Source organism: Saccopteryx leptura, chromosome 1 (assembly GCF_036850995.1).
Source record: "Saccopteryx leptura isolate mSacLep1 chromosome 1, mSacLep1_pri_phased_curated, whole genome shotgun sequence".
Lineage (NCBI taxonomy): Eukaryota > Metazoa > Chordata > Mammalia > Chiroptera > Emballonuridae > Saccopteryx > Saccopteryx leptura.
Genome location: NC_089503.1, coordinates 139193209 through 139218708, shown reverse-complemented (window position 1 = coordinate 139218708; position 25500 = coordinate 139193209). Strand labels below are relative to the sequence as shown.

General features: G+C 41.4%; 2 protein-coding genes across 4 annotated transcripts in view; one reads left to right on the top strand and one right to left on the bottom strand.

The window, feature by feature from the left end:
* Window positions 1-9042, bottom strand: part of RGS7BP (regulator of G protein signaling 7 binding protein) — a 120643-nt gene extending 111601 nt beyond the window's left edge. For 2 of the 3 annotated variants that reach the window (XM_066375860.1, XM_066375886.1), the window contains exons 1-2: window positions 8205-9042; window positions 7149-7315 (exon numbers count right to left, since the gene is read on the bottom strand). In XM_066375860.1, coding sequence (XP_066231957.1) covers window positions 7149-7315; window positions 8205-8369 — 332 coding nt within the window. In that variant the 5' untranslated portion in view covers window positions 8370-9042. Of the gene's footprint in view, window positions 1-7148; window positions 7316-7613; window positions 8017-8204 lie in introns of those variants that run through there. The other variant, XM_066375870.1, reaches the window with a different exon arrangement.
* SREK1IP1 (SREK1 interacting protein 1) overlaps window positions 1-25500 on the top strand; it is a 471033-nt gene that overhangs the window by 251897 nt on the left and 193636 nt on the right. The window lies entirely within an intron of this gene.

Sequence of the window (25500 nt, the reverse complement as noted above, 5' to 3'; positions counted from 1 at the left end):
ACACACACACACAAGAATAGATTTTAAAATACTAAGTCACCTTAATGAACAAACAAGACACACATAGTCTCACCAAACTTACCCCTCAGGTGCAAACATGAATGAACATGGCCTTGCTTTCTTGTACTTCACAGTATAAATAACAAAGGGACAGATTTTCCTAAAGTTTGGTTTAGAATGTAATTTTGTCTCTAATTGGAAAATTTATTAAGAAGGCTTTAACAAGGTGAAAGTCATTAGATCGTTCAAACATAAAAAGACTAAACTTCAACAAGCAACGGGAGAGCACTTGTCTGGATTTCATATCGCATTTAGTTTCATTGCTAATAATAGCACTCTTCTTTAATCTGGTGTGAGTCAGGGCTCTGTCACTTGCTCCAGAGTATGCTTTTGGTCCTTCAGCTGCAGTATGCTACTGCCAGGTGACCACGACCTGCTCAGTTCTCCCACGCACACCTGAGCATGTGAGCACTCTCTGTGTGAACCGCCAGGTGCCTCTCCTACTCCCCCCAGTATTCTCTTCTGTGCTAGGATTTTTTGTTCCACCTTCAGATACTTGTAATTAAATTGGTGAGAGCAATGTGCTAATGATATTGGGGATTTAGTACCATTGTGAACACATCCATTTCATACTGAAAGAATTCTATTTCGTGGTCACAGCCCTAACCCCTGATGTGAGCTAGTCATGCAAATGATAAAACACTGGGCACTGGGAAGTGTTTTGCGCAAAAGTGTTGAGAGACTATGTAGATAGTGCTGAGAAAAACTCCATCCCCGTTGGACAAAACAAGCCAAAGTGTGCATTCTGCTGCAGATGGTTCAAAGGACTAAGCTATGGGTGAAATTATGTCTGCCCCCCCTCGAAATTTATTTGCTGAAATCCCCAATACCTCAGACTTTGACCTTATTTGGAAATAGGTCATTGTAGGTGTAGTAAGCTAAGTTAGCATGAGGTCCTACTCGAGTAGGGTAGGTCTCTAACCCAATATATAACTGGTGGCCTTATACAAAGAGAAAATTTGGACACAGACATATACACAGAGGGAGAGGGACATGTGAGGATGAAGGCAGAGATGTTTCAACAACCCCAGTATCACCAGCAAACCATCAAAAGCCCTCAGGAGGAGTCAACCCTGCCTACAACTTGACCTAGTACTTCTAACCTCCAGAACTGAGGGGCAAAACATTTCCATTGTTTAAGCCACCTGGTGTGTGGTACTTTGTTACTGTAGCCCTAGCAAACTAATACAGAATTGTTCTCCTAGCCTTACGGCTGATGAATAGCATAATTCTGATGGTGTAGATATAACTAACCTCTCATTGTATGACCACTGAGAGTTTAAAATTTGAAAGGAAAAACACCTGTAATCCGAAGGGAAAGTAAAGGACCAAGTGGGTGGGCTGGCATGCCTGCCAGCCAGGTCTCTGTAACTAACACTTAAGGCTGCCTCCAAAATGTGAGGCAAAGAAAGCTGAGAGAGCCGCCTCCGTGATCACCAAGCACTTCATACTCTACACCCCCTCCCCGACCCCAACTGCTGCTGTCTCAGCTCAAGGGTCGGAAGGGAGCATTACTGATGACAGGGCGCAGTGCTCTGTTCACCTTCTCCCACTCCTCACCTCCCCAGTAAACAGAATAGGGAATGGACAAGAACAAGCTAGAAGTGGACCTGGAAAAAACAGAGCAGAAAAGTCAACTAGGAGTCACGTAAAACTAAAACGGATTCCTCCAATAAGTAAACAGAATAGAACAAAGGACATGAGAAGAGGTCTCAGGAGAAAAGGAGAGGGACATAGGCCTGGTAGGTCAGGAAAGTAACTGCTGGAGGGAAACACCTGATATTTGTGGGTCTGGATCTCTAGGATATTTGTTCGATTGTTCCAGAAAGCCATTAGGAAATTAAGATTCTTTGGGTGATTATACTATCTTCACAGCTTGACAAATTATTTTAATCTTCAAACTCCCTCCACAGTGCTTGTGTTTTCATAGCTCTGTTCTGTCAACAAAGTCTATGTGATTCTACATGAATTAACTCAGAACACTGGAATGATGAAGCTACAAGACTCAGAGTCATTCAGATCCAAGCCTCTCATTGAGATGTGCAGAGCTTAACAGACTGGTCCAATGTCACACAGCCTGTACCAGAACTAGGCAAACAGATTTTATAAATATTACATGATTTATGAAGCATCTAGGCCAATTCATGGAAAGAAAATATTCCTAAGCTGCTTTTAAATTCTCACATATCTGTATTGTTTTTTAACTTTTAAAGAAAAGGCCTTTTGACAACCATCTGGGAAATGGCACCCTAGAAAATTCATCAGAATATAATATAAAAAGTAAGGTAAGCAAAAGTTTATTCCAGCCAAAATATTTATTTGAAAAATATTGATGGATAAATATATTTTGTATAAGTGTATTTTGACCTCTTCAATTTAAATCTTATTCATAATTACACTAACATTTCATAATAGCACTTCCTGTCTGTTAAGTGCTTGATGGATGTTAACACTTTGGTCCCATTACTTGTTAACCACATTTTGCTATTAGGAAACTGAGGCAAGGAGAGACAATATCTTTGGCCATGATCACACTATTTGTGAATGGTACAGATGAAATGTGAACACTAGCAATTTGGCTCCAAAGTCTGTGTACTTAACCACTATACCAGGCTACCAATTAAGTAACTTGTACATCAATACACATGTACAGTATACCTAAGAGGTGGTAAAGCCAGGATTTTATCAAGGTCTAATTTGATTTAGGGTCAATGCTCGTTCCCATCGCACAATATACTGCCTCTCACGTTATCATACTTCACTTTCACTTTCATCAGCAAATACGAGCAGAAGGCAGCGAAGAAAGTCCAGGACAATAGACATCACGGAAGCAGTACAGGAACAGGAATCCTAACTACCAGCCCACTAGCTGTAGCACAAACTCTTGGGGTTTGCTGGAAGATATTGGCTCCTCTGGTCACCCCGAGCTTAGGTGCTGTGCTCCTCTCTCTCCGTTCTCAGCAGGTGGTGTGGTCGGTGGAGCAGGCACTAGACCAGGGAGTGAGAGACTGGGTTCCAGTTACAGAGCAGCCTCAGGCTGGCAGAGTGCCACGGCAGGCTGGGCATCGCACACCCGGCTCCCTTCATCCACCCAACCACACGAGTGAGCCTGACACCTAGTACAGGCGAGCAGACTGAGATTCAGAGTTACTCTATTTCCATCAAGGTCACAAAGACATTATTCTGCTCAGGTCGGCCTGACTGCAAAATCTTCATGTATACTTGAGCACATTGTCTCTAACATTAGAGTCACTTAAATCCTCTAAATTTCAGACTCCTCAAATATAAAATATGGTAATTATGCTAAATTAGTTCTTTCCATGCCATGGAGCCCTCGGGATTCTTCAAAGATGTCTCAGAAGTCATTTTGGAAAGGAAGTCCAAGGAGACAGGGCCAATTGTGTGTGTGAAGATGGCCTTCCTACCCACGGCCGGCTAGTGAGAAACGCAGTCTGAGTTTCCTTCTTTTGTGGTCACCAGTTGGTCAGGGATAAAAGAAATGAAGGATTTGTAGTTTGTTTCATTCAAATGCCTTGTTTTATCTTTCTATTTGCTTTGCCTCGTCCTCTTTTTTACTGTGTTCTCCTTCAATCAGTCTTTCTCTGGTCCCAAACCAGGTGGTAGACAGGAAAGGAGTAGTGGAGGTTAGTAAGAAATGAGAGAACTGATTCGCTCCTTTCCCTCACTTGTAATTCCACACAGAGCGAACACTGGTGCTTAGATGCTAGCTGTCAGGCAGGCATCGTGATGAATGGACGGAGAGCCAAGTTTTCTCTCTCCCCATCCATTATAGCTCATATCCCTTTCACTAAAAGCTACGTATGTAGAAAGAAATAAAGCCAAGGAAAGGCAAATGTTAATCATGGTGATGGTAATCACACCTTAAAAAAAATTTACACACTTTAAAATTCACACAGTAAAATGTATAATTCAGTGATTTTTAGTAAATATACAGTTGCATAACCATCACCATAATTCAATTTTGGAACATTCTCATCCCCTAAAAGATCCTCTAAACTCATTTGCAGTCACTCCCTGTTCCCACCCTTAGCCCGAGGCAAGGATTAATGTTTCTTACAGATGTGTTTTCTCTGAGCACCTCAGATAAATGGAGTCATACTATATGGTATTTAGTGACTGGCTTCTTTCATTTAGCATACTTTTTTTTGGAGGTTATACGTTATCATGTCTCAGTACTTTGTTCATTTTTACATAATGCTTTTTTTGAGTGGCAGCATTATGTAGAGGCTTTCACGGACCTCAGGAGCATCTAAGCATAGGTCCTGAAGCAAGGGTACACGGCTTCTTAGGTACAAGGCTTTAGGGAAGTTCCCTAGCCTCTTTCAGGCCCACGTGTAGAATAAAGATAATAATAATCCCTCCTTCAGAGGATTATTGCATGAATTAGCAGGATGGTGATGGCAAATAACACTCTTAAAAAATCCAGACTTTCTTTCTATACACTGCTCCCAAACCTTTTGCCTGACTTACTCAACCTGCTTCAAAGTTTAAGATGGATCCTATAGCCTCCCTACCAGGCTGCATGTCAAGTTTGAAATGAGAGCCCACATAACTAGCAGCAACAGGAGCAGAATGCCACTAAGGGAATTACAGCCTTCATTAATGGAGCCCAGATGGCGAGGAGCAACAGGGATTTCCTTCAATTATATTGCTGTCACTTTTTTTTTAGAAAGAAGGTTAAATTGTATTTAATTATTATTTTCAAGGGAATACATTTCAAATTCTATCCTAGAATATTTTATAGAGTTGGTCTTACCTTTGCAAGGCTATAAGAAAAACATGTGTTCCCACTAATTCTTATGAAACTGCCCCCGAAAACATCAACCATCAGGTAACATGTAAGCAAGGAGCAAAGGCTATAAACCCCCGAGTAAATAAAGTCTACCTCAAATCCTCAAAAGTCAATGTTCAGGCAATGGTTTGGGGCTCTTTTTTTCCTAAACCTTTAGAAAAAACCTGAATTTCACATGTGTAGTAAAATACACTAAATTGAACACCTTACTCATTTCTCCAGTCCACCTTCTCTAATGGGAACCTGTCATCAATTTGAGTTCCAGTGTAAAGGGATCCTAGATATGACCCCATCGTATACTCTTGGACGCAAAGTTTACAAAGATGCTACTGGTTAGCCCTGAGCATTAATGATCTGTTCTAGACCTATTTTTCCTTTGGAATCATTGTTTTGCTCTCATTTTTAATTCACCACTATTCCCCTTCATGTTTCTGACTGTTTTTCTTCCATTCTTGTCTGGTATATATGACAGCTGCATTTCTTCCCCTGATTCCTAAAACACTTAATCTCCCTTCACCTTCTAGATTCACTCCCTATATTCACTTCCTGTTAAGTACAGTGTAACAGTTGAAAAAGAAAAGGATAAGGCTTCTCAAAATTTCTACTGTATAAAGCAGGTTTGTAACATTTTATTTTTTTCTCATTTCAAGTGTGTCCATTTTCATGATAAAAAATGCTTGTTTTCTGATGACATCGGATCATTTACAGCAAAATGGTGGGATCTTGATAACATTATACGAAGTGAAATAAGTAAATCAGAAAAAACCAGGAACTGCATTATTCCATATGTAAGTGGGACATAAAAGCGAGACTAAGAGACATCGATAAGAGTGTGGTGGTTACGGGGGGGAGGGGGGAGAGGGAGAGGGAAAGGGGGAGGGGGAGGGGCACAAAGAAAACTAGATGGAAGGTGACAGAGGACAATCTGACTTTTTGGGTGATGGGTATGCAACATAATTGAACAAGATAACCTGGACTTGTTATCTTTGAATATATGTATCCTGATTTATTGATGTCACCCCATTAAAAAAATAAAATTATTTAAAAAAAATGCTTGTTTTCAAATGTAAACTAGTTATTAAGAGAGGTAACATATAGCTTTGTAATCTTTATATCTCAATAACAGTCACTATACATGATATTGGCATTAACAATGGTAAAGAATGATTCTTTCAGATAGGTAAATTAGATATGATTTCTACAAGTGGTCATTCTACAACATTATCAAGTGAGTCTAGCTTTACATTTCTATTCTGGTAAAGCCATATCTACACATAAAGACTATTTCCAAGCTGAACCAAATACTTAGTGTATTTGTATAAAAATTCTTTTGTTTCCTTTCTATATGTACTTATGTGAAAATAGGAACTATTAACAAAATCCATGACTAACCATTCTCCTTATATTGAAAGACCAGGAAGAAGTGGATAGAGTCCCCAGAAAGTTTTCATTTACTGTATGATCACCTAAAATAAGATTGGGAATCCACAAATGTAATAAAAAAATATGAAAATAATTGGGGGGGGTGTAAGCAGCTTAGTTTTAATTAAATTTATGAATTATCCCAATCTTCAAAAAGTTTTCTTATGTTAAAACATCCTTTTCAGATGTTAGGTACAGCATGACAATCATAATTAATAACATCATATTTCATATTTGAAAGTTGTTAAGAGTAAATCTTAAAAGTTCCCATCACACATAAAAAATTAACTCTGCAGTGACAGATGTTAGCTGACTAGACTCACTGTGGTGATCCTTTCACAGTGTATACAAATAGCAAATCATTATGTTATATATCTGAAACTATTATAATGCTACATGCCAATTATATCCTCCCCCCCACACACACACAAGGCACAGAGAAATTACAAAACAACAACCAAAGGAAAAAAAACTTTCCTTTCGTGTACTACAGAGAAGAGAGTAAATTAGATCCAAGACTTTATTTTAGGGATTTTATTAAAATGGTATCATAGGAATTTAGCTCATGGTAAAAATAGTTTAGTAAATCTGGGATTTACCAAAGATTTTCTTTCTATTGCACAGGCCTTTTGTGCAGATCTTTAGCAGCAGATGACAAAGTAATCTTGAGGTATGACAATTACACTACCTTTGGTTATGATTTGGCCTTTGGTTTGTTTATCCTGATCTTGGGGTGATTGGTTGAAACCTCAAATTTGCAGAGTTCATCTCTAAGGCCTTGGTGACCATAAAGATCTGTGAGCATGCATGCGTCCTGTATATGAATTACCAAATAATGCAAAGAGTCTCCTACCCTGAGATGGCAGCAAGTTTTTGGTGTGCCTGACGGGCCATTTCACAGCCTTTGGTTCTTGTCTTGTGCATTTCCGCCCGGAGTGAGGGGCAGCTGACCGAGACGTCCCCAATAGAAATGACCAACTCTCGGTACAGGGCCACTTGCGTGTTGAAATCTTGGACAAGCTGGAAAAGAAGTGAGTTTCTTTCAAGAGACAGATCATAAAATTTCCTGTTTTGTTGTACATAAACAGGGGTTTACACTGACCCTTGAGCCCCGCCCACCTCCCCAATCTCCAGTTTAAAAGCTTATATATTATTGAAAGATGAAGGCATAAAGATGGTAAATTCTCTCTGTCCTAGGCAACTGTTCATTTTTCATCGGTAAATCTGGTTATTGAAAATCTATTTCTAGACTCCCCCCCCCTCCCCCCACCTTCAGACTCAGTTTTTGAAGAGCAAGAAAGAATATTTGGAGCGTTACCATTGCCACTCCCAGGTCAGTAGAGAGCAATGCTGGGAACTCTCCCATGGAACGCTCCCGTCTATTACAGCTAGGATATGAATTTGAAGTTGCGTGGGGATCAAGGCCAAAGGTAGGTTGTAATCGGCGAACCATTCACCTCCCACAGGGCACGGTAGTGCTCAGGCTCCAGAGCCGGATGGGAAGACTGGTCACAGCTTCTGAGCTGGAACCTCCGTCCCCTCCGCAGTGCCCCGGGTGCGCTCTGTTTGGGTTTGTTTGCTACAGACTCCTCACAAAGCAGCACCCCCATCCCTGTCCCTTTCCTCCCTGGTGAGCAAGCCAGTTCACCGTGTCTCCCGTATCCACCGTTCTCAGACGGGGTAGAGGTACGACCCCCCAGGCTCTTGTTGTGGCACTTCTTTTTGGGGCCGTTACCAACAGGGTGTCACCCCAAATCTGGGGGACTGCAGATTTAAAAATAGTGCCAGTGCACGTGATCGGCATGGAGGAGCTAAGGGTAGGGGAGTGGCTGGCACTCAAACGATTAACATACACGGTTCTTTCACCTCCTCTCAAAGAAAAAAAAAATGAGGCGCAGTTTCTACCTACCATCTTGCAGTCGTCCAGGGCTCGTTGGGTTTTCTGAGCGCTCTCGGAGCCACTGCCCCTGCGTTCCCACTCCCCGCTCTGCAGCTGGGGCTTGCTGATCTGAAAGAGCGAGGAGCGGGTGGACCGGCTGGGGCGCTTTTTGCGCCCATTCGGTGCAGAACTCATGCATACACATCCACCAAGCCCAAGCCGCTGGTGCAGTGCGCCCCGGCACGGGTGGCCCAGTCGCTGCCCTGCGCGCCGCCGCCGAGCCGCCGGAGCGAGGACCGAGGCGCGGCACTCACAGGATTGGGGCTGGCTGCGCGGGTGGGTAACCTTCAGCTTGAAGGAGAGCCGGGGAAGCACTGGCTGTGCTGTGCAGCATCGCTTCAACTAGCAGCGAGGAAGAGGTTCGGTCAAGTTCTGCTCAGTAGCATTGCTGGCCCTGTCCCGGGAGCTGGGCGCTGGCGGGGGTTCGCACCGCCTTCCGCTGGGCATAGATCGCAAGGCTGGGCGAGAAGGAACGCGCCTCCCGGCAGTGCCGAGTTTCCATTAGATGGGGGAGCAGTTTTCAAAGCTTGTGCTGCAAGGTGGGGGGTGGGGGGCTAGTGTCGCTCTTGTTTTAGTGTCTTCCCGCAGAGGAGCTGGGTTCGTCTTTCCCCTCCCTCCCCTGTTGCCAGGCCTAGAAGGGCTGGCAGTCCCCAACGCAGGCAATTGGCTCTAATCCGCTGCCTTGATCCCTCGTCTCTATGGGCTCATCTGTTCGAGGATCCCAAATGAATCAGTGGCGGGACTGGCGGACGCAAGGAATCGGTCCGGCTGACGTTGCTCGCGGTCCCGCACATTGATAGGACCGGAATGCTAATGTGATCCGTCCATACAGCCTTCTTCCCCCTCCACAGTTTATGCACTTATCCAATCAAATCTCGGGGAACATCAATTGCAATATTACTTCATCTGCTCTATTATTAGAAACGAAAAGTGTCATCAGAGTGGAGCATGTTGTCACATGCTGGGACCTAAACAGGGATTTCAAATCAACCAGTGTGAGCTTGAGGTATCACTATTTGAGGCTTCCAGAGACCACAGATTATGAAAGTCCAAATCTAGGAGGGAGTGAGGTTTTTACTTCAAAAGAAAGATGTCTTGGTAACATAAGAAGAAAGCTTTGTTTCCCCAAGTTTTGAGTGTGTGTGTGTGGGGTCTTTTTGCTTTATGTCTTTTAGTAGGGGGGACAAGAAGCCAGTGGGCCAGACTGCATCAGGCTGTAAATCAGATGGGTCTTCCTCTCATCCTGTTTTAATTAGCAAAGTTTTTTATTTTGTATTCCAGAGTCTTAAGCCTCCCCCTCCCACCCACCCCCACCCCCAGCTCTGAGAGTATCCCAATAGAGACTTGAACAAATAGGAGCCAAACGACCTCCCTGGCCATTCAGATTAACCCTCTGCTCCTTTATGGGACACCAGTGACCCAGAAGCCTATGAAGTTGGCCCCCCCCAATGGAAAGGATGCCTTCCTGGAAGAGGGTGGGAGCAAATTCCTGGACCACTTAATTTTATCTTTACCACTTACATCCTAAGTTTCTTCAGGGAAACTAATTTTGTGTTGAAAAGCCTGTTGAAGAACTAATCAGAGGTTCCTGGTCAATCTCACAGGGCAATGTGGAGAGTACTCAGACAGGGAGAGCCAGATATAGCAATATAGCAGGAGGGCTGACACTCTATGGAGGTGTTTGGTTTTTTTTTTTTTGTTTTTTTGTTTTTGTTTGTTTGTTTGTTTTTTACCAGCCAGGTAAATGTAATGGGGTGGTGTGGTATAATAAAAAAGATACTTGGTCTTTGTCCCCAGTTCCTGAAACAGCTCCTAAAACCTTCCGCCTTTCATGAGAGATAAGAGTATTAAGGCTCTTGTCACCAGAAAGACCAAGCCTTGATCTGAGGTCTGGAACTTTCAGCCCAACACCCCAGTTGAATCAGGAAAAACCATAATGAAATCTCCATAAAAACCCTTAATCGATGGGGTTTGGGGAGGTTCTGGAAGAAGACAAGAAGTGGCTTGCCTAGATAGGCATGGAAAGTCCACGTCCCCTTCCCATACCTTGCCCCAGGCACCTCTTCTGTTTGGCTATGCCTGAGTTGTATTCTTTATAGTAACAGGTAAAGAAAGAGCTTTCCCAAGTTCTGTGAGTCATTCTAGCAAATTATGGATCTGAAAGAGGTATGTGGAAACCCCTGAATTTGTAGCCAGGTCAGATAGCAGTATGGGTAACTTGAGAACTTGATACTTGTGATTGACCTGTGAAGTGAAGGCATCTTGTCGGGACTAAGCCCTCGTACCTGTGGAGTCTAGACATACTAACTCTGCAGAGTTAGTGTCTGACTTGAATGGACTGAGTTGAAGTGAATTGAAGTGAATTGAATTGAATTGTAGGATGTGTCATTGGTGTTGGACAGTTGAAGCAATGTTGGAAAAGTTACTGTGTGTGTGGGCAGGGAGGAAAAAATTAATAGGTGGTTATCTGATGGGCACTCAGATATATTTGCACATTACTTTATGAAAGATAGAGAGTCAGTCCCCTAACAAAGAGTGGGGGAAGGAGGTATCAGCCCCACAGCCCAGACCCTGGTGTGCTGCTGTCCTTCAGGTGTTTAGATGGCCCAGACATCAGAATGAAGGACTCTTCTGTTGGCAGAATCTCCCCAAATAGAAGAAGATAAAAGAGGTTAACTCTTAGTCAACTCTCTGTTCCTTTTTCCCTTGGTCTTATTTTTCTTTCTGTTTCCTCTGTATAGAGAGGAGAGTTTGAGAAACACAGGTGATTGAGTGGGATTTGGTGGAATTTAGTGAGTGGTTGGGATTCTGAAGAGGAAGGTATAGATGACTACGGACTTTAAGGAAGGAGGGATATTAATTACTTGTAAATTGTTTAAGTCCTGTGACAGAAACCCCTTTTGTCACCACTAACTTATCCCCCCCCCACACATACACCAAACTTAAAGTCTGCTCAGTCTAAGGTTGATGGTACTTTAGAGAGTTAAAGGAAGAGAGTCTGCATTTTACATGTGTGTGGGCATATAGGACAGAGAAAGCAGAACATTGGAGATCAGGGTTCTGGGCATTTTTGCCACCACTCCCTGCCCCTTTCCCTGCAGGGAAATAGTGACTGCCACCAGATTTGAGAATCTCAAAACGCCTCAGTAGTAGGTTTCTACTCCAGCCACAACCATCTGGTTTCTACCCCCCTTCTTCTGCCTAGAGACAATTTCAACAAATTAAAAGAAAAACCCTGCAACACAATTGCTCCCCCTGCTTCCATGCCATATTTCTTACAGGAGTTGGAAGGAGGGATGAAAGGGTCGAACTTGGGCCATATCTGAAGGACTGCAGATGGAAGCCTGCAGGGGGATTAAGCAGAGACTGTCATTTGTAGGTGCCCCTTGGCTTTCCCTTATGTGCAGCCCGAGCCATTTTCCTGAGAAGGGAGAAAACTAGCAGCCATCCCAGAGCTGTCTCTTTCAGGGACAAATGCTATAATCAGAATAGCAGCAGGCAAGCTTAGTTCCCTCACCTCCCCCCCGCATTCAAAACAGTGTGAATTTACATTCCTGGGGCTGTCTGGCTGCCAAAGAGAAGGGTAAATGCAGTTGAAGTTCCAACAAGGGCATGTTTTCTGGTATCCGCACTCAATTGTGGCACAACCCCACATAATGAATGGGTCCTCTGTAGGGAGAAGGTTTCGACTCGAGTCACATCTTAGATTCACTCCTATATGAGATCTACTTATATTTTAACTCTGACAATTTTAGAGAATTCATTTTGATTTAGAATCTTAAGAAAATGAATACTAGCTTGGAGTAAATGTGAGCACCTTGGTACTTCAAATTGGGACCCGGAGGTGCATCTCAGACTGGGCTGGCCTTTCATGAAAGTAGACACTGAGAGGCAGGTTTCATCTTGGACTAAAGGTCAATGGGTCTGTGACAGAGGAAAATAACAATACACTAAGATACTGAGTTCTGAGACATTGGGACTATCTGAAGGAAACAATCAAGTAATTTTCTGTTAGTGTCAAAGAGATTAAGGTATTTTAGAGAATTTAGTAAATAAATCTAATAAATGGCTTATTCCCACTAAAAACAAGAGGAAGTACAATATAGTGGAACACAGTTATTAATTTCACAAATATTTTTGAGTGTTTTTATTTGGTGCACTTCCCGGTTTAGTTGGTCATAAGGTTTATATAATTTGGGAGCCCTTCTTTAAGAAATAGAATCCAAATTATTAAAAGCAAAATTAGATATATGGTCTTAAAAGGAGCTTATGCAAGTCAGGTAGGCTCCCTGAAATTTAGGCTTCATTGTCATCATGGTAAATTTTCATGTTTGGTGTCTATTAGATGCACAGTGGACAGCTGGTGTTTTGCTTCCTTTATTCTTATTTTCCCTTTTCTGGTGATAGCACTCTACATTTTTCTTTGAGAAATCAGACTTCTCTCACCTTTTGTCACATGGCTCCTGGGTGGGCATATGACTCAGACCTCGCCAATAAGATTATTACATTCTAGTGGCCACAGTGATTGGTTTAATGATGGGTATGAAATCTCAGCTGAACCAATAAACTTTAAGCCTCAGAACTTTTTTCTGGAACAATTAGTTTGAAACATGAAATTGCTATTATTCAAAAATTTTTTACCTATATAAATGCAATGATATATTTCAGCTTAATATTCAGAGTTTCCATTGTGTTTCCAAGGCGATAGGATGAAAACCTGGGGTTTGGTGACTGCCTTTGCTACTTGTGTAAACAGACAGCCTGAGAGCCAACCCAGAGGGGCGCTGAATGAAGATATTGAGAAAGATGGATTCTTTCTTTAAATTTTATTTTTACTGACATACAACATTTATTACTTTCAGGTGTACAACATATTGATTTCATATTTATATATATTGCAAAATGATTACCACACTAATAAGTCAGGCTAACACATTACCGCACATAGACAATATTTTTTCTTGTAATGAGATTTATTTTCTTATCAACTTTCAGATATGCAATACAGTATTATTAAGTATGGTTGTCATGCTATACATCACATCCCTGTGATTTACTTATTTTATAATTACAAATTTGTACCTTTTGGCTTTCTTCACCCGTTTCACACACACCCCTACCCCGCCTCTAGCAACCACCAATCTGTTTTCTGTGTCTACAAGCTTAATGTCTTCTTTTTTCTTTTAGATTCCATATATAAGTAAGATCACACAGTATTTGTCTTTCTCTGTCTGACTTATTTCACTTCGCATAATGCTCTTAAGTTTCATCCATAGCAAGATTTCATTCCTTTTTTGTGGCTGAATAACATTCCACTGTGTGTGTGTGTGTGTGTGTGTGTGTGTGTGTGTGTGTGTGTGTGTGTGTGTTTATCACAGTTTTTAATCTATTCATTCATCAGTGGATATGGTGCTTGCTTCAATAACTTGCCTATTTTAAGTAATGCTGCAGTAAACATGGAGCATTTATATTTTTATTTATATTTTTATTTTCTTCAAGTAAATACCCAGAAGTTGAATTGCTAGATCACATGGTAGTTCTATTTTTAATTTTTAAAAGTTAAAAAATATTTTTTTCCATTGATTTGAGACAAAGAGAGAGAGAGAGAGAGAGAGAGAGAGAGGAAAGGGGGAGAAGAAGAGAGAGAGGAGTATCCACTTGTCGTTCCACTTAGCTGCTCCATTTAGTTGTGTGCTCATCTGTTGCTTCTCACATGCGCCCTGACCAGGGGTGATCCGTGACCTCTGCAGGCTTGGACAGCACTCTATCTACTGAACCACCAGCCAGATCCTATTTTTAAGTTTTGAGAAACCTCTCTACTGTTTTACATAGTGGTTGCACAAATTTACAATCCCACCAACACTGCACGAGAGATCTCTTTTTTCACATTCTCCCCAATACTTCTTAATTCTAATCTTTCTGGTAATAGCCATTGTAACAAGAGTGAAGTAATATCTCACTGTGGTTTTGATGTGCATTTCTCTGATGATTAATGGGTTGAGTACTTTTTCAAGTACATGTTGGCTGTCCATATGTCTTCTTTGTGAAAATGTCCATTCAGAGGCTCTGTCCATTTTTTAAAAAGATTTTATTTATTCATTTTAGACAGAGGTGAGAGAGAGAGAGAGAAAGGAGAGAGAAGGGGGGAGGAGCAGGAAGGATCAACTCCCATATGTGCCTTGACCAGGTAAGCCCATGGTATCAAACCGGCAACCTCAGCATTCCAGGTCGATGCTTTATCCACTGCGCCATCACAGGTCAGGCAGCTCTGCCCATTTTTAATTGGGTCATTGGTTTTTTACTGTTGAGTTGTGTGAGTTTTTTATATTTTTTGGATTTTAACCCCTTACCAGATATATAATTTGCAAATATTTTCTCCTATTCCATATATTGCCTTTTTATTTTGCTGATGGTTTCCTTTGCTGTGCAGAAACTTTTTAGTTTGATATTATCCCACTTGTTTTTTGTTTTGTTGCTTTTGCTTTGGTGTCAGATTAAAAAAATCATCATCAAGACAAATGTCAAAGAGCTTACCACCTATGTTTCCTTCTAGGAGTTTATGGTTTCAGGTTTTACATTCAGGTCTTTAGTCTATTTTGAGTTAATATTTTGTGTATGGTTTAAAATAGTGGTCTAGTTTCATTCTTTCCCATGTGGCTGTCCAGTTTTCCCAGTTCCTTTTACTGAAGAGACTGTCATCTCCCCTTGTATGATCTTGGCTGCTTTGTCATAAATTAATTGACCATATATATTATATGTGTGGGTTTATTTCTGGGCTCTCTATTCTGTTCCACTGATCAATGCATCTGTTTTTATGACAATATCTTATTGTCTTATTACTATAGCATTATAATATAGTTTGAAATTGGTGAGTGTGATATCTCCAGCTTTGTTCTTCTTAAGATTGTTTTGACTACTCACGGTGTTTTGTGGCACCATATAAATGATAGGATTGTTTTTTCAAGTTTTGTGAAAAATGCCATTGGAATCTGATAGGGCTTGTATTGAATTTGTATATTGTTTTGAATAGTCTGGACAGTTTAACAATATTCTTCTAATACATAAACATGAAAATTTTCATTTATCTGTGTCTTTTAAAATTTCTTTCATCAATGTTTTATAATTGTCAGTGTACAAGTCTTTCACCTTCTTGGTTAAATTTATTCCTAGGTATTTTATTGTTTTGATGCAATTGTAGGAAGATTGAGTCTTAATGATATTATTTGAACACATGGATCCAGCTTTGCCTTAAGTCAAACTATGCCTACAATTTCAATGAGGTGAACAAAATCCCTTTTGTTTTCATTTTTCAATTACAGTTAACATTCAATATTATTTTATATTAGTTTCAGGTGTACAGCATAGTGCTTATATGCCAAGTACCCCCTGGCACCATACACAGTTATTACAATATTATTGCCTATATTTCCTGTTCTGTACTTTATATCCTTGTGACAGATTTGTAACTGTCAATTTGTACTTCTTAATTCCTTCACCTTATTCACTCAATCCCTTAAACACCCTCAGATCTGGCAACCACCAGTTTGTTCTCTATATCCATGAGTCTTTTTCTGTTTTGCTTGTTAATTCGTTTTTTCTTTAGATTCCATATATCAGTGAAATCATATGGTATTTGTCTTTCTATAACTGATTTACTTCACTTAGCATAATACCCTCTAGATCCATCCATGTTGTCAAAATGGGAAGATTCCATTCTTTTTTATGGCTAAGTAATATTCCATTGTATATATGTACCACAACTTCTTTATCCAATCATCTATCAAATCCTAGTTAAATTAAGTCAGTTTAATTTGATTTACTACCATTTGCCACCAAAAGAGTCCTGATTTATATAATCTGTAAAGAATAATTGTGCACAAGTATAGGATACAACAACTCAATCCATCATCTAGTACTTATTTAGTGTTCACTATAAACAAGACACTGTGTTAAAGACTTGAGAATACAATAGAATTAAAGATATGATTTTTTCCTTCTTAGGTATTTACACTGGGGAGAGGAACACATGCACACATAAAATCATGAAAAACAAAATGTATGTTAGTGTTATTGTCTGATGTGTAGGCATATTGGAGGAATTTAGCAACAGGATCAATCTCTGTAGGTTGAAGTCAGTAGAAAAGGCTACATGATAGAAATACAACCTGAAGTAGGTAAACACAGAATCTGGATAGATGGAGGACTTGGGAGTGCTTTTGTGGAGTTGGCTAATAGCAGGAGCAAAGCCACAAGAGTGGCTGCATAAGGAGCCTGACCTGAATTGAAGAGAAGAAAGACTGCCTAGGGTGAAAGTGATGTGGGTGAGCTCATGGAAGTAGGATACATGGTCTGGTTCCTTTGGTTAGGACAAGAAGTGGGTAGTAGGCGAGAAACAGAGAAAACCTAACCATTTGTGGCCACTTTGGGAAGCTGATACACCAAAGCACTAATGTGATGTCTACCGCTATCATTCTGCACTTTTGAAGGGATGTACTTGGATGCTGATCTCCAGTGTTCTGAGGAATCAGTGACACAAGTTATAGATAGGCTGGGAGTTAATGTTAGCTATGAATAGCATGGTCCATGTTACATAGCACTTTTAGAGCAAAGCTCAGGAGTTTGATCCTGATGTTGCGTTGGGATAGACTGCAGGCAAAAGAGGACCACTGCCATTTCTTAAGTGAATTAATAAGAGGCAAGTGATGTTTTAAGAAAATTAATTTGGCAGTGATATTTAGTATACATTGGAATGAAGAGATCGTAAAGCCATTTCTTAGGCTATTGGAATAATCCAAGTGGAGGAGGAACCTGACTGTGCCAGTAAGAATCAGGGAGAAATTTAAGAGGCTTTTTAGGTCAAAGCATTACCTCACAACCAGGACAGACTAGAAAACAATCTAAACTATGCCAGATAAAAGCAAGGTAAAAAGCAACAGGTATTTCAGTCTCCCATGGAAATAACAAAACACTGACTATTATCCCTGAAATTTTCATCTAACTCTAGCTCTATAGAGTAGTTCTTGTCTTTTATGTACAGGGAACATGTAGCCACTGGCCAAACTCCAGCCATTCTTCTCTATGGAATCTTCTGAGTCTCCTGCCTAGTGACTAGACCACTTTCTAGCTAACCATGGCTCTGATCTGAACCTAATCTGACCAGACACGAGCCAAAACACTAGTCAGCCACTGCTTTGCTGGCCCCATTTCCTCCGCTGGTCCCACCAACACTGTCTGCAGTGGCCGCTCCTCCCAATACAATTTAGTTCCTTTAAGGACACTTCTGGGCCTGCCAAGTATGATGAAAAAAATGTTGAAGGAACACTGCAGTGGACAGGCTGTATCCACAGAACCAGTTCCTTAACTGTCCTTTGACCCCTCTGTGCCCTAGCTCATCTCTGGCCATTCCATTTCCCACATTTGCTGTATTCTCTGTTTCCTCTTGTATCTGGCTGGCTCTTGCTCACTCTCTCTCTCTCCCTCCCTCCCTTGCCCTCCCTCCCCTTTTCCTTTTTTCTCCCTTTCCCTTTTTCCCACCTCTTCTTTACCTCTTTGTTTCTTCCTTCCTATTTCTCTCTCTCTCTCCTCCTCCTCTGTCTTTCTAATAATAACACAATTAATACAAACATATCTTTCTCTTATTCTAATAATATTACTTTGCAGATAAGATGTTGCTCTTTGACCAACATCCCAGCCTCAGTCCTCTCCTGCCTCCCCAAAAATAATCCTTCTTATCAGTTTGCTGTATAGATCTTCTATTACACAACTGCATATTTACTTCCTCCTGAAAATGCATGTAATCTTTCAGTGTTGTTTATGTGTGCAAGTACAGTATATTTATAGAAATACTTGGCCCTGGCTGGTTGGCTCAGTGGTAGAGCATTGCCTGGCATGTGGAAGTCTGGATTCGATTCCGGGTCAGTTGCACATAGGAGAAGCAAACATCTGCTTCTCCAGCCCTCCCTCTTTTCTCTCTCTGTTCTCCTCCCGCAGCCATGGCTCAATTGGCTCCAGCAAGTTGGCCTCAGGTGCTGAGGATGGCTCCATGGCCTTGCCTCAGATGCTAAAAAATGGCTTTGGTTGTAACGGAGCAATGGCCCCAGATGGGCAGAGCATTGCTCCCTAGCAGGTTTGTCAGGTGGATCCTGGTCAGGGTGCATGCAGAAGTCTGTCTCTCTGCCTCCCCTCCTCACACTAAAATAAATAAATAAATAAATAAAAATAATACTATATGTGTCATTATGCAACATGCCTTTCTTCTCTCCAGCCACCACTATGTCTTCGGAGAGGCTTCTGTATTACTGTACACCTACCTCAACCTTGTACTTCCTCATAGTATTCTAGTAGATATATAAAGTTTACTAAAGCATTCCCTAGTTGGACTATCTAGATTATTTTTAATATTTTAATATTATTAGCTATGCTGACATGAGATTCTTAACCATGCTTGGTCACAGAGTATATACATTTACATTTGTAAGAGACATTCAAGTTTCTTTCCAAAGTAGGTATATAAAAATATACTCAAGTAAAAATTGCATGCTGAATATTTACAATAGTACCTGTTTTTCCACATACTGGCCAGTTCGATACTGTTAAACTTCTAAATCTGTGCCAACTTGAGCTTCTTGATGCTGTGTAGTCTTACCTCTGAGGCTTCCAGTGTGTGCAGAGAAGCTCTGTAGACCGATACTCTATAGCAGGGGTCCCCAAACTTTTTACACAGGGGGCCAGTTCACTGTCCCTCAGACCGTTGGAGGGCCAGACTATAAAAAAAACTATGAACAAATCCCTATGCACACTGCACATATCTTAAAGTAAAAAAAAAAAAAGGAACAAATACAATATTTAAAATAAAGAACAAGTAAATTTAAATCAAACTGACCAGTATTTCAATGGGAACTATGGGCCTGCTTTTGGCTAATGAGATGGTCAATGTCTGGTTCCATATTTGTCACTGCTAGCTGTAACAAGTGATATGATGCGCTTCCAGAGCCGTGAGGCGTCACCGGAAATAGAACTGTATGTAAGCGACGCCACGTTTTGCGGGGCCGCCACATACAGTACTCCAGGAGCACAGGATGCATCCTCTCACTGACCACCAATGAAAGAGGTGCCCCTTCTGGAAGTGCTGCGGGGGCCGGATAGATGGCCTCAGGGGTCCGCATGCCGCCCGCAGGCCGTAGTTTGGGGACCCCTGCTCTATAGACTGGTAACGATTCCCTCCACATGCTCACACCCCATGATCCCAGAGCTCCTGCTTCTGTGAGTATCCCTGAGTGGGTCTGGCCCATCCCTGAAAGAGTAGACTTTCAAATTATTACTATTAGAAAAAAATAGGCAGTGTGGGGATTAGGGGGGAAAAAAGGAGTAAAAGATGAATTTGAACTTCCTACTCTGAGAAGTTATAAAATGGAACTTTTCCTGATAGAATTGGACAATTCAAAATATTAAACTAGGTAACAGGTTAGGGAGGAAGATGTAAACTTAGACGTCAGAAGCAAAAACATGGTCAATTAAGCCTTGAGAATGGCTGTGTTTCTCAGAAGGATTACGTGTAGGAAAGTAAAATGGCAGAGGGGTGAAGGTAAGTCCTGAGGCAGGTCAGCAGGTAGGGAGAGGCAGAGCCAGTGCTGGGATGCAGGAGGCGCAGCCAGAAAGACAGAGGAAGAACCCCCTGAACGCGGTGTCACAGAGCAAAAGGCAGTCAGTTTCAAGAAGAAAGATGTATGGTGCCCCTGAGGTATGAAGGAGGAAGAGGACTTAGAAAAATACCTTTTGATATTTAAAAGTCATTGTGGAACATTGGTATATCTAAAGAATAGAAGGAGCAAACCCTAAATTGTAACTGAGCAATGAGAATAAGAAATGAAAGGCACATGTAGGCAACGCGAACATGAGGGCAAGGACAGGGACAGGACAGGTGTCACAGAACGCGAGGTTCTGGTCAGTGTGTGTTTGCCTTTTAAAGGACATGTTTGAAAAAGAAGGGAAGAACCAGTGGATGAGAAAAAAGAGATGTTGCTTTAATAAAAAGACATAATTATAAAAAGAAAGCATCAGAGGAGAAAGAATACAGTCCCAAAATGGAAATCTACTGGTTTTTTTCCCCCCCAAATGAAGAGAGTATAGAAAATCTTTCCAAGAGAACTTTATAGGAATTCAGGATTGTTGATCTCAATTCAATACTGAAAATGAAATCCAGGTTTAAAGTACAATATCTAGGTCCTTAGAATATGTTAATAAAATAATCCGTTGAGAAAATTAAGGGCTATAAAATAGCACCGTTAGCTGGCTTTGGGGACTGAGGCATTTAAAATCTTGAGTTTTTAACCTAATTACTAAAATTCTGATGCATCAGAAGGTGGAAAGGGACGTTAAGATCCCACGAGGGAGGCCAGCTCAGGACCTGGCCTGTATTTTTTCCTCAGGCAGGTCCTGGAAAAAGATTCTATAATTTCTCTCAATAACCTCTTTTAGCATCCAACACACTTTGTAGTAGGTACGTTGTTCTTTATGTATATTCTAAATTTCTCCCGAGAGCAATTTAATTCCATTTCCTTAGTGAATATGGGAAACAAATAACATTTGTTGCCAGACTTAAAGTAAGATAGATGAGTTAAAATAAAAACTGGCTTTTCAATATGATGATACAGCTGAGTCTTTTAAACCCTGATAGAAATGGGGAGAGCATTATGTTGTGAAAGTCTCTTAACTTACAAAAAGTCTAAGGCTTTTCTTCCCCAGGGTGTTGGGGAGTAAGATGGCCCTTGGAGGGGAATGCAAGATGGAGGCTTCTACGTCACAGGAGGAGACCGTCCAACCCCTTCAGTCTGGCTCACTCTGTCCTCTCTCCATTTCTGTGGCAGTTGAAAGGACTCATCTGATGTCTCTGTTCTGGTCGTCTGGCAGAAGGAGAGGGCATCTGACTTCGAGTTTGGCAACAAATGCCGCTGCAGTACCTCTGGCTTTTTCAAAGCTGCTAGTGCCGAGTCCCTCATCAGTCTCCTGCTGGTTGCCCGACCCCGGCTAGAACGGGGCCACCATCCTCTTTACAGTGACCCTCACATCATCTCGACAGAGCCGTATCAAGTCACCCTTCAGGTTTTTTTTTTTCCTTCCAGGCAAAAATAGTTTAGTTCCTTTATCCTTACCTTAAAATATGCACAGTCATTTTTATTATTTCAAGATAATTGAAACGAAACTCTAAAATGTCTCTAATAATAACCTGATTAAAGTCAAAGCAACTTTATTACACCTTCATATTATATCTAAATAATTCATTGAGGCTCTAACTAGTACTTTCAAAATTAAATGACTGCTTTAATAATCTATGTTGACTTGTGGCCCAAAAGACAGATATAAGATAATTTTTGCTTTATATGATATTAGTCAGAGAAAAGGTATAACAATAGGCTTTTAGACCAGGTCTGAAAGGCAGATAAAATAGGTAAGACAGAAATAAAGGTTACTTACACAGAAATTTCAAAAGGAAAGACCTGTATTATTATTTGACTGTTTTTTGCACATTACAAGGAACTACTAATTCCTTTCTTTTTATAAATCTGACCTTTCTTGTTACTCTATAGTTATAATTGCAGTGAACATTATCATAACGTTCTTAGGTAAGTAGACAGAGAAGTGCTCCACATCTGAGGAAAGTGTCTGAACCTGGCTCAATCCAGGGCTATATTGAGAAATCAGAAACTTACATTGAATGATTGATGGATAATTCTTCATTACAAGACTAAAAGACAATGGAGTACTTCAGTTTTATACAGCAAACCTACATCCTCATCAACAAAACTCAATTGACAGGTGTTTTTAGGGCACCAGGCCATGGAATAGAGAGTCCAAGCAATCAGATGACAGTTTTCACACTCAGAGCCATCCAAACAGATGTCAGTCTAAGATGGTAGAGGCTGAATGTCATGACTCACGCCTGCCTGTGAGGCAGTTGCGGACGTTAGTAGTAGGGGCTGACAAGGAAGGAGAAGAGTGTGGGGAGGACTCAAACAAGGAGAACTGCTTTTTGATGCGGAACTGTTTATGATGTCCTGTGCAAGAGACAGGAAAAAATTGGTGTGATTTATATTAGCTCAAATATTCACAGAGGTCTGATTTAGTAAGCGGGGATTTTGTGGGAGATGTTAAAAAAATAAAAAAACCCATGATTTATGCCTACTATGTGCTAGTTGCTGAGGATACAAAGTCAAATAAGGCAGACCCCTGCTTACAGTAACAGAAGTAGAAAAGGTAAGCTATATCCAGGCTGGCATTGCCATCTGGAGCTTGTGAGCAGAGCTTGTTGTCAGTGAGTCTCCCAGCAGACAGGGGACCAGAAAAGCAGATTGACAAGAGCTTAAACAGATTCTGGGGTCCCAGAGAGGTGGGGTGAGATACAGAGTTGGGCTCCATTTTCCTGAAAGAACTAGAGAGCTGAAGAAAGACTCATAGCAGAAGTTCAATGATATGGACCATGCCAACATCTTGGGAGCAGAGAAAAGCTGTAATTCAATCACCGCATTGGTGTACAAATTTACCCTCACCAGGTACTTGGCCTTCAGCAACAAGGCTGATTTTAGATCTGGAGATTTCTAGTGTGCTACCTGCCTTTGAGAGGAGTGTCTTGGGATCTGGGATTAGAGTCCCGCAGATTTATGGCACACACGTGACTAGAAGGGAGGGGTTCCTATTGTGTTACTAAATAAGTAGTGGTCAGGATGCCTGTGCAGGAGCCAGCACATTGCTGAAGGTGTAAAGAAAGATTTCAAGGATAAGTGAAGTTTGAGGTGGGTGTAAAGAGAAGAGGTGGGGCCCTGGCCAGTTGGCTCAGTGGTACAGCGTCGGCCCAGTGTGTGGAAGTCCCGGGTTCGATTCCCGGCCAGGGCACACAGGAGAAGCACCCATCTGCTTCTTCACCCTTCCCCCTCTCTTTTCTCTCTATTCTCTCTTCCCCTCCTGCAGCCATGGCTCCATTGGAGCAAAGTTGGCCCAGGTGCTGAGGATGGCTCCAGTTGCAATGGAGCAACGCCCTAGATGGGCAGAGCATCGCCCCCTCGTGGGCTTGCGGGTGGAGACCAGTCGGGCGCATGCGGGAGGCTGTCTCTTTTCCTCTCCGCTTCTCACTTCAGAAAAATACAAAAAGGAAAAAGGGAAAAAAGAAAAAAAAAAGAAGTGGGACTTAGGTAAGGAGAAAAGAGTGGGGAAAGCACCCAAAGCAGGAGAGTCCATATGAACAATGCACAGCAGAGAGTTCAAACAGGCATGGTATTTACTGGAAACGTTAAGTGTATCAGTTTGGCTGGATCAGATGGTTTGTATAAGCAAATAATAATCAAGTAGATTGAATAAGTGGGTTGGAGCCAGATGATAATAGATATTAAAATACCAGGCTACGTATTGGGCTGTATCCTGTGAACAATAGAGAAATTTGATTTTGTTTTTAATTTTGGCAGTGAAAGTTTAGCACTATTTTGACAAGAGTAATCTGATATCCGTATCCAGATGGATAAGTAGAGGTTAGAATGAGAGAGACACACCATAAGAGCCTGGAAGTCAGAAGAGCAGCAGGAAAGGAAAGGACAAGTTGTGGAAGACATTGCAGAAGACTCAGTAGGAGGTATTAAGAATGTGTCTGGAGTTTCCTATTTAGGAGGCTGAGTAATGATGGGAGCACTACTCGAAATATCAAAATCTGGAGGAGAAGCTGGTTTGGTGTGAAAATAATTAACTTGGATTTAGATATGTTAAATTGAGGTGATAATGTCACATCGTAGGGAAGAAGTCCCACTGATAAAAAATACCATGTATGAAATTCAGTGATGCGATTAGGAAGGTTAAGCCCTGAGACGCGGAAGTGGAAGTTATGCCCTGAGAACGGTTCATTCTCCAGCAGACTGTGTAGAACAGGGACTCTCCACGCAGGCCAGGTATCAGAACCACTGGTGCAGTGGCAGCTGTTGAGCTGTCTCTCTTTCTCTCTGTGTGGTTGTGGTGGTCAGGGGGGAGGGGCCTACAATTATGGGGTCCCATTTTCCATGCCATAATGGCTGAGCTGCAGCCCAGTCTGAGAGATCAAATCACCCATGCCCCAGATACAGTGACTGGTCCAAAGGTAGGGATATGACGTGGTGTCCTTTTAGTATTTAGTCTGGACACCAAGATAAAGAGGGTTTGTTTCCTCTGGAGCTACTAACTGTAGATGGGGGAAGGAGAAGCTCCTGGCAGCCTTCTTCTCTACTGCTTGACAATGAAGCCACCACAGTGGGAAGCAGAGACAGTGTCCTACTGACATTGTTTGCATCCCTAGAACCAGACATTCCTGAATGTAGTCCTAGCACATTTCTGCCAACACGGCCACTTTATTTTTAAGCCATCCTGCCACATGTGGAGGTGGCGGGAGAAGGTGGAGTGTGGGAGAGCTCTGACAAAGGCTGCCTAATTTCAGTGGGCTAAGTCATCTCTTACATTTGCCTGTATAGATCTTTATGATGAAGGAATAGTTCTGTATCTTGATGGCAGTGGTAGTTATGTAAAACTACACATGTGCTAAAATAAGGTAAATCTATATACACACATTGTATAACACCAGTTTCCTGCTTCTGATACTGTGCTGTGATCACATGAGACGCAGCTATTGGATGAAACTGAGTGAAATACACAGCCCTCTCTGTAATAGCTTTTCAACTTCCTGTAAATCTGTAATTGTTTTAAGGTTAAAAGCTTTAAAATTGCTGTTTATAAGAGACACATTTACTATAAAGATACAAAAATGTGGAAAGTTTAAGCAAATAATAACCAAAATTAACTTAATAGAATATTAATATCAGAAAAATAGACTTTAAAGTCTCAATGGTGGTGAAAACTTTGATTTACTGGGAAGTGATCTAATAACATTTCAAAATATATAGAAACAAAAATTGACTTAATTAAAAGAAGAAACAAATTTGTTCCTTACTATTTTTTTAATTAATTTTTTATTGATTTGAGAGAGAGAGAGAGAGAGAGAGAGAGAAGGGAGAGAGAGGAAGGGAAAGAGAGAGAAGCATCAACTTATTTCACTTAGTTCCATTCAGTTGTATATTCATTGGTTGCTTCTTGTATGTGCCCTGACTAAGGATGTAACCTATGACCTCTGGCCTGTCAGTTGGACGCTTTATCCACTGGTCCACCTGGGTGGGGGAGTGGAGGTAGAAGGAGGGGGGAAAAGTGGAGGGGGGAAACTGGGATGAAAAGAGACCTTTCTTGGGGTGGAGTGTGTAGATAG